The following is a 10,183-nucleotide window of genomic DNA, read 5'->3' on the forward strand; positions in this document are numbered from 1 at the left end:
TCCAACATCAGTATTTCGCTGCATCCAATTTCCAATGCGACATGTGATAGGGCTTCTCCAACCATGACCTTAATAAAACATGCTAATAACTGACTCCAGTACCCATAACCTCACTTTACCTCACATACTTCAAAACATCACATCCAATATCACTATCAACCTTCAATTTAAACAGAAATTTATTAAGAACTGGACTCTGTTATGGGGCAATGATGCCCACCAGACACCAGAGGCTAAATAATGAAAAGCCCAGGGCCAGGAATGAGTGACTTCTTTTAGCTGGTGGCTGGTGACATCTCATAGGCCATGGAACATCACAAGGTACTGCCAGTGCTCTTGGTTCCTCCAGAAAGGAACTGTAGGACACCACACGCTTGAGTTACAGACATGGTGAAATAAAACCTTTGGCTAGTCTTCATGATGCTGCAAGGAGCTGTGAACACCGCCAGAAGAGAAAGGTAATCACCAATCATACTCAGCTGTGAACCCTGGGAGCTATGGCAATGACGGACCTGAAAGGCCACACCCACTGAACTACGTCCACTCTTAGCTGCTAGGAGAGGAAGACAGCTTTCTCCAAGCCAGCAGCTCTCAACCTGTGGGCTGCGACCCTTCGGGGGAAGAATGACCCTTTCACAGGTACCGAATATCAGATATCCACATTACGATTCATAACAGTAGCGAGATTGCAGTTATGAAGTAGCGATGAAAATGGTTTTACAGCTGGGGGTCACAACGTGAGGGAGTGCACTGGAGGGCCACAGCTTTGAAGGTGAGAATCATGGCTCTAAGTCCACCATGCTCCAGCTAAGGCGCACACCCAGGAACACCTGGGCAGCACAGCTGAGTTGTAACACATTTATTTTCAAAGGACACAAAGCTGGGTGTGCAGGAGAAGGGATGCACTTGGGAAGGGGAGGTGGAGAAGGAGTGTACATGAATCAACAGAATTAGCTTAAAAAATCAGGCTCTGTTTGGTTTGTATTACAGCTTTCACACAAGTAGAATAAAGGTGATATTGTTGGATTAGGCCGACTATTCCCAAACATTTCCATTTTTTTAAAGTGAAAAGCTAAAAAAACAAAACAAAAAGTTAAGCTGTTTCGTATCCAGTATATACTATTATAAAATTACAGTGACTTTTCCAGGTATTTTTGATTTCTTTAAATTTTACATGCATATTTATGTTTTATTTACATGCTTTTAATATTTGTTTCTGCATACTATAAAATTTCCATTAAAAGGTAGGCATGTGGCACATACCTTTAATCCTAGCCCTGGGAGGGAGAGGTAAATAAATCTCTGTGGGTTCCAGGCCAGCCTGGTCTACAGAGTGAGTTCCAGGACAGGCTCCAAAGCTACAGAGGAACTCTGTCTTCAAAAAAACAAAACAAAACAAAAAACCAAAAAAGAATAGAGAACAACAGCTAAAGAGGAAAGTCAAAATTCTACCACAGACCCCACAGTAGACTCCCTAGAATCTGAAGACGATGACCACAGGGAAAGTGTGCATGAGAGAAAATCCTCGGAGAAGTCTCTTAAGTCAAGTACAATGTGCGTGGTTTTGTGCGACAGTCCTTTGTTAGAAATATGCATAAATGTGAACTGTACTGCACTTCAGTGTGCCATGTGTATCCGTGCACAGCCACTGACCCATCTAAGGGTTTTCACCAAATAAGACTCCAGTGCTGTCAGGTCTTCCTATTGGCTGTGCTGATCTTCCTTAATGTTAATTAAACTTAAAAATCCCAATCCTAGAATAGCCAAGAGAAAACTATTGTATCATAATAATATTATGTAACATTTCCAGTGCAACAAAAGCAAGTTTCTCCCTCAAGAGGAAACACAAACCAACCAACTTGGGAACATAGAAAGCAACTTATAGACGAAGCCTTCATTATGCAATGAGTTGAGTCCTACAGACTGCTTACTGCATGCTGTCTCCAGCTAACAAAACTCAGGTACCTAAAAGCCTGCTAAGGAAATCCACCTTAAGCATCCTTGGAGCACGTGGACAACGGCTCAAGGTAAACGAATGGAGAGATGCACAGGCTTGGACACAGCTTGGGCGACGGTTCCACTGAAGTGTGGTGAACACCAAATAAAGATGATGTGTACACCAGTTAGTGAATAAACTCATCTTTCAAAGAGCAAGCTCTCTTAGGATTATTTTTAAAGTAAATTTAGGTTTTTAACTACTTAAGTCCTTGAATGAAAGATAAGGAATTAGGCACCTAAAACTCGTTTTATCCTGTACTTAGGGTTAACACCCTTCCATATCGTTGAAGGTTTTAATGCTAATATTCTATTTTGTAACCACAACTGCTACAGTGTTTGTCTCTTAGTTTTGTGTTTAAATGGATCAACATTTCCTATTACTCTCTTTTTTCATATTTAAATTCCTTGTTCTATGTTAGGCTGTCAGATTTGTCATCAACTTTTCATGACACAGAGTCATTAATTTAAAAAAGTGACTCACAGCCATTAGGCCCTGTACCTTACAAGCCTAGCTTTGGATTCAACGCTGGCTTCTGAGAAGGGCCGAACGCCTTGTCCGCAATCTAGAACACCTGGTGGCCCTAGCCTAGCACAATGTCTGTGGTCGTCACTGTGACTCTCAAACTCTACCCGTAACTATATGCATTTGTTTCTCATCTCTGTTCCCAGCCACATCTATTCGTTTCTGCTGCACACAGTAGGTTTCAGCTAATCTCAGCCTGAACTAGGCAGAGTTTTTCACATCGTGCAGGCCTGACCCTCAAGGCCTTCCCTAGTATCCCAATTATTAGACACAGGAGTGCTCTAACGAAGACCACCTCAGCTGGAACCCCAGTTACTCCACTCATTCACTCGTGTTCAGATGTCAAGGGCGCTTTTGACCTTTCTCTCTCCCACAACTGGATGGATCCATTCCCAACAACTTACTCCTGTCTTTCTACAGACACCATGCTGGCTCACGACCTTTATACACCATACAGATACTAAATTATACTAGTTAAAACTGCTGTCCTTCGAACAGAACGGCCATTATGCCGATCATCTCACCCCTATTACTACTTCTGCAAAGTTCTGGTTACTGCTCTTCACCAGAGGCTTACGGCCACAGTTTGAACCTTCCAGCATTAAGTTTTACCATCTGGAACCTCACCTCCCGCAACACATCCAAGGATGTTTATAGTTTAGTCGGTGCGGTCTCTTTAACATTCTGAAACAACTCTATGTATCTCCCACACCACTTCTTCCATCCAGAAGACTCCTCCCCGCCCCCCCGCCCCCCCCAATTCTGTACAGTTCACCAGACATTTGACATCTTCCTTGCTGGCCTAACTGGAAACACTCTTACAGAATCGACTCGAAACACCAAAATGCCCGGGGAAACTGAGTCCAAACGCTTTTCTTTTTGAAGCTTCCTCTTCCACTGTATTTTTATTGTTCCCGAATGCTAGTTGTTGAGCTAGCCACCTGGGTTAGAGCTCCGTGAGAAGGCTTACAAGTCATCCCTGCAGCAAACAATGCTCACAAGTGGTAAGAACATAAAGGGAAGAGCAGGCTGCAGGCAGCCTTGGTGGGGTTAGTCTAGTGAGAAAATCGGACAGCAAGCCATTCTGCTTGGTAAGAGGAAAGGGGCTTCTCTAAGCTGAGAAAACCTAAAGCAGGGATGAAAGAATGAGTAAAATGGACTCTGTCGAAAGACGAACAGGTTCTAGGGCAGAAGGAAAACCCGGAAAGAGCGTTCTGAGCAACTAGGAGTGGACATGCTGGTGGAGCCACGGAGGGACCAGAGCGTGCTTGGACGTACAGGTCAGGCTCAAAGTCTGGGGGCTACAGCCTATGATGGGCATCCCAAGATACTTCTAGTAGGACCACAACTAGCCCTGGAACACATACAAACAGGAAGTTATTAACCAGTAAGAACTCTGGTTTATTAAAATATATGCGCTTACTACTCTTTTTTTTTTTCTTATCCAAACTCAAGAAACAGGAGGAGGAGGAGCAGAAGGAGGAAGAGGAAGAAGAAAGCACATGACTTACACATGAAGGCAATTTTCAGAGGTTCGCTTGGTTTGAGAAGAAGCCGTATGGGGGGTGTGTGTGTGTGTGTACAATGAGGAGACCATGGGCACTGTGGAGAAGGCTCATTTGGTAAAGCATCTGCCATCTAAGCATTAGAGCCTGAGCTCAGAACCCAGAACCCTCTTAAACTAGTATCTGAAAAGGCTGAAGGGGGCGGGAGGGTCCCTGGCTGTCCAGCTTATCCAGCTGGACATCAAGAAAGAGGGCAGGAGAGAGGGCTCAGAGGAGAACACTTGCGGCTCTAGCAGAAAAACTGAGTTTGGTTTCCAGCACCAACATGGCCGCTTACAACCACATGTAACTACAGTTCCCTGGAGGCCTAGCAGCCTCTGACCTCCGTGGCATACGTACGTATTTGTTGGTAAACACTCATATACATAAAATAAAGATAAGTACGCCATTTTAAAAGGTAGATGGCTGTGGTGGTTTTAAAAAGAATGGCCCTATAGGCTCCTGTATCTGAATGCTTACTCAGCAGGGAGTGGGACTATGTGAAAGGGTTATGAGGCGTGGCTTGTTAGGGTGAGCCTGTCACAAGCCCACGCCAGGTACAGGTGCCTGTCTGCCTGTGGATGAGGATACAGCTCTCGGCCATTTCTCCAGAGTCATGCCTGCCACCACACTCCCCACTATGATGACAATGGAGAAAGCCTTGGAAACGTTAAGTTTCCAGTTAAATGCTTTCTTCTATGCGAGTTATCGTGGTCATGGTGTCTTCACGGCAAGAGAACGGTGAGTAAGACAATGGCTCCGTGGGCAAAGGAGCTCTGCTGCACAAGTCGTAGTGACCTCCACACACACGTATGTAATTAACAAAAACATTCTTGTAACAAGAAATGAGTAGTGACCTCCACACACACGTATGTAATAACAAAAACATTCTTGTAACAAGAAATGAGTAGTGACCTCCACACACACGTATGTAATAACAAAAACATTCTTGTAACAAGAAATGAGTAGTGACCTCCACACACACGTATGTAATAACAAAAACATTCTTGTAACAAGAAATGAGACATAGAGCAAATGAATAAGACACGTCAAACTCGCCGGGCGGTGGTGGCGCACGCCTTTAATCCCAGCACTCGGGAGGCAGAGGCAGGCGGATCTCTGTGAGTTCGAGACCAGCCTGGTCTACAAGAGCTAGTTCCAGGACAGGCTCCAAAACCACAGAGAAACCTTGTCTCGAAAAACCAAAAAAAAAAAAAAAAAAAAAAAAAAAAAAAAAAAAAAAAAAAAAAAGACACGTCAAACTCTGGCTTCTACATGAATGCACATGCACATATACGTATGCATGTGTGTACATATACATAACATTTAAAGAGATTTTAATATTTTTTAAAATGAAGTAGTGCAGAAAGTATCAATAAATGAAAAGCTCCACTCCTCTGCTGCCACGCTCCATCTGAAGCTTCAGTTAAAGGTTCATTTCCCCGTGACTGATTGACATTGCTCTTCAGTCTGTTATTTCAAACTGTGATTACAAATACGAGTTATTTCCTCCAAACTGCAATGACAAATCAGGGGTAAAACCAACGGAAGTTAGAGCGGCAAAAGCTAAGAGAATGACAGCAAGAACTCTTAGTAATGTCTGTGTCCTGAGGGTCATACTGGGCACGTTCACACACGTGGCATCAGGTCACCCTAGTGATGTGGAGACATACATGTCCTGGGCACCTTCACACATGTGGTAGTATGTCACCCTAGTGATGTGGAGACATACATGTCCTGGGCACCTTCACACATGTGGTAGTATGTCACCCTAGTGATGTGGAGACATACATGTACTGGGCACCTTCACACACGGGGTGTCAGGTCACCCTAGTGATATTGAGACATACATGTACTGGGCACCTTCACACGTGTCATCATGTCATCGTAGTGACTCTGAGAGGTACATGCTATTTTCCATTTCACAGAAAGGGAAACAGAGGCCTATAACATCAGCAAGCACTTCCCTAAAGCATATGCATCTAAGACTGTGCAGCCCAATATGGTAGCCTATGGCTAATATGCACTTGAACAGTGATATGGGAGGTCCTTCTGTGTATGTGTTACCTTTATTGGTTAACGGATAAAGCTGTTTTGGCCTATGGCAGGGCAGAATCTAGCCAGGCTGAAAGAGACATAGAGAGTAGGCAGAGTCAAAGATACGCCATGTAGCTGCCGAAGGAGAAAGATGCCGCCAGAATCTTACCAGTAGCCTCATGGTGATACATAAATTAATAGAAATTGATGGATTTAAGATGTAAGAGTTCGTTAATAAGAAACCTGAGCTACTAGGCTTTGAAATTAACAAAGTTTCTGTGTGATTATTTGGATCTGGAAGGCCGGGAACAAATGAGCAGTCCCTGATTACAGAACAGTGGTTAGTCTCGACAGTTTTCTAAGGCAGCACAGCAAAGTAAAATATCTGATTATTTTTAATATGAAATGGCATACTGAAATGACATTAGCTTATATTTAGTTGGTTAAAGAAATGTACTATTAAATTACTACTTCTTTACGCTCATTTTAAACATCAGCTACCACAAATTTTCTACTTGTCCATGTGGTTCACACCTTCTCTCCAACAGTGTGGCCCTAGCACACACGCTGGAGGTTGGAGAGACCAGCAGACGCCAAGCTGAGAGACAGACCTGTGTAGAAGAGGCTATATGGATTCAAAGAGATCTTAAGAATCCTCTTTATCAGTGACTGGTCATGGGTCAGGTATCGAATCTCTGCATTTCAGTTATGGCCCTTTAAGTGATGCCCCAAACTGCTATATATAATATGTAAAGTAGACAGATGACACACAGTGAGCAAAGGGAGACATGGATTACTGAATGCTTCCTAGAGCAACTGGTTAGTTAAAACTGCCCCCCCAAAGAGTAGAAAACCCAGTTTTTTGAAAACCATGTTTTACTATCTTGTAAGGAGTTAGGCCCTCCTACCTGCCATTTAAGAATGCTTTATTGGACTGGAGAGATGGCTCAGTGGTTAAGAGCATTGCCTGCTCTTCCAAAGGTCCTGAGTTCAATTCCCAGCAACCACATGGTGGCTCACAACCATCTGTAGTGGGGTCTGGTGGCCTCTTCTGGCTTTCAGGCATACATATAGACAGAATATTGTATATATAATAAATAAATAATATATAAAAAAAAAGAATGTCTTATCTACGGAAGTGTAATACAAATAGCCTGCAGTTCACCCTCTCTCTGTTTAGACTTGAGCTGATAAGATGCCATGGGCCCAGAGGTAAATGACGAACTTAGGGTGAAGTAAGAACAAAGGACATAGAAGTAGGTGCCCGAGCCCGATGTGGGCATTTTAGTCTCAGTGCTCCACTGGCAGAGGCAGGAGGATCTCTGTAACTTCGAGGACAGACTGGTCTACACGGCGAATTCCAGGATAGCCAAGTCAACATAGACCCTGTCGCAAAAAAAAAAAAAAAAAAAAAAGAAGAAGAAAAAGAACAAGAAGAACAAGAAGAAGGAAGAAGAAGAGAAGAATTAGTCCTAAGAGGTCCTCATGACACGACTATCCCAGTGGAAAATGCCGCTCGACTCTAGTTCAGTTCCACAATGATCTTCTCACGACAAAGCTGAGAGCAGTGAGTCCGGCGAGCAGAGGCCTCCTGTCCCGAGTGTGGCCGACTGCTCCAATCAACAAACCAGCTCATCATCATAACTGACGCCGGCCGTCCCGCCAATGCCCCAGCAGGCTCCTGGGTTAAAGCCGCTCCTGCGCAGGTGTGCGAGGACGGACTGAGGCGTGAGGCTGGACAGCTGCAGTACTCAGATCATTAGCTGTCTCTGTGAACAACTTCAAGAACATGCATTGATGCGCCCACATGTGTGCACACATATGTGTTGAAAACAACTTTCTAAAGAAAAATAAGACTAGAGAAGTTAAGGCTGTAAGAGTTACCAGCTTTGGAAAGAAATCATAAAAATGTCCGCTGGTCTCTAATCTGGAATTTAACACAAGAAGGTAGACACTTTTAGAATAGCTATGGACGTGCACACTCCAGCGGCTAGGAGGGCATGAAGAGGGGCATGTCCTTTGTAATGAATTTGTGAGTGACCTGCTCTGGGCTCTGAAATGAGCACACCCTAATTGATAATGTAACTGTGTCTATTAAACTTTCCACAGTGACATCAGATGAGCTACAACCTCAAGGGCCCTGAAAGGGTACCAGTAGTATTCGTCTAAAAGGGTCAGAAAAGAAAGTTATCAGCTAAGGAGAACTGGAAAATGTTGCCAAAACTCTGCCATAACAAGTTAGGTTTCCAGTACTTGAAAGTTAAGGGAAAGATAAACGGCATCGACTTGAGAGAAATAAATAAAACAAAACCAAAAATACTGAAAGCATTCGTCTCACCAGCCACATCCAAAATGCATTCTTTGAACAGTTTACATCAGGAAACGCCTATTTGCCTCAGTTCCCCCCGCCATTAACATTAAATTAGCTGATACACGAGCCACAGCTTACACCAAACTTCTTTTCGGTTTCCAAGAATAGCTTCCTTCCTTGAGCAGGGAAAGCGGGTAGATTTTATGGGGGGGGGGGGTGAGCTGAGTAAATGTCAAAAGCGTGCTTCTATATTCCAAACCTGCTGAATATTGTGAGATCTACAAATTATTCGACAATGTGTCTTTAAAGGGCTGCACTAATTCATTTCTGCCAACCTCTTGGCAACATTTCCTCTTTTCCGCGATGAGAAAGGCCCTCCTAACTCGTATTGACAGTCACAGAATACCAGTGTGCAAGTTTTGGCTGTCAAACCTCGTTAAGGGTGGATTTGAGCGCGCGCTCGCTCGCTCTGCACAGGCGCGCCTACACTTAGCTCCCCTTTCCCTCGCGCCCACCTACTCATCCCTCCTCTCCTTGCAAGTTTGAAACTTTGTTTTCTCCCGGGTACGGTACGAGCGCTACCAATGTCCTAGAGACAAAGGGGCTGAGCTGAGGTTGAACGGGATGCCCAATTTTAGTTGTGAAACAAAGCCCTCAAAGCTGAGCCCCGGGAGGAGGTGGTGCAGCCCGGGCGGGCCGGGGCCGGGGATCGCCGCAGCCTCCGAGCCCCCGCGCGCCCCGCTCTGCTCACCGCTTCACGCGGATGATCTGGTCCCGCATGGGCTTGATGTCCTGGAAGCTCTGCTGGTTGACCAGGCTGTAGACGAGGATGAAGCCCTGGCCGTTCTTAATGTACAGGTCCCGCATGGACGCGAACTGCTCGGTGCCCGCCGTGTCCAGGATCTCCAGCACCGACGGCGACGAGTCCACCTCAATCTCCTTGCGGTAGAAGTCCTCGATGGTGGGGTCGTATTTCTCGATGAAGGTGCCGGTCACGAACTGCACGGTCAGGGCGGATTTGCCTACCCCGCCCGAACCCAGCACCACCACTTTGTACTCGCGCATCGTCCCTGCGCGGCCGCCGCCGCCGCCGCCGCCCGCGACATAGACCTGCGCCCGCGCGCCGCGCCCCGACCCCGCGGCCCCGCCGCCCTGACGGACACGCCGGCTCACGGCCGCGACAGCACCCTGGACACCGGCGGAGGCGGCGGGGCGGCAGCTGAGCGAGCCGCGGCCCTGGGAGTGAACGGGCCGAGCCGGGCGGCGAGACAGCCCCGAGGGCGCCGGCAGCGACGGAGTGGAGCGCGAGCCCGAGCCGGAGCCGCCCGAGCCGCGGGCCCGCAGTGCCGCTCGCCCCGCCCCGCCCCTCGCGCCTCCACGCCCAGCTCCAGCCGCCGCCGCTTCCCGGGCGCTGGAGCGCGCGCCCGAGCCGGAGCCGCAGCGCTGACAGGGGCGGGGCCAGCCGGATGGGGCGGGACCTAGGCCAAGCCCCGCCTCTCCCGCCGTCGCCTAGCGACTGGCCGCGCGCTCCGAAGCCGTGCGGCGCTTTACTAAGCAGGTTCCGCAGGCGCCAGGCAACACCCAGCCCCGCAGGCCCTCGTGCTGCGCCTGCGCGCTCTTGTCCCCGCCCCAGGCAGGCGACGTCAGACTCCCACGCTCAGAAGGTGACGGGAGAGGGGCCGTGGGGACACCGTGCTTGGGGACTCCATGACGGGCCGGCGGCCGGCAGAGCTTTAGCTTTGTCCCGTTAAACGTGGCGACGTGAGAGGC

General features: G+C 47.2%; 1 protein-coding gene across 1 annotated transcript in view; it reads right to left on the minus strand.

Annotated features, from left to right (window-relative positions):
• Positions 1 to 9,842, minus strand: part of Rap2a (RAP2A, member of RAS oncogene family) — a 28,716-nt gene extending 18,874 nt beyond the window's left edge. The window contains exon 1 of the mRNA XM_057786662.1: positions 9,165 to 9,842. Coding sequence (XP_057642645.1) covers positions 9,165 to 9,478 — 314 coding nt within the window. The 5' untranslated portion in view covers positions 9,479 to 9,842. The remainder of the gene's footprint in view (positions 1 to 9,164) is intronic.
• Positions 9,843 to 10,183: the final 341 nt, after the last annotated feature.

The sequence above is a fragment of the Chionomys nivalis genome, chromosome 12 (genome assembly GCF_950005125.1).
Source record: "Chionomys nivalis chromosome 12, mChiNiv1.1, whole genome shotgun sequence".
Taxonomy (NCBI): domain Eukaryota; kingdom Metazoa; phylum Chordata; class Mammalia; order Rodentia; family Cricetidae; genus Chionomys; species Chionomys nivalis.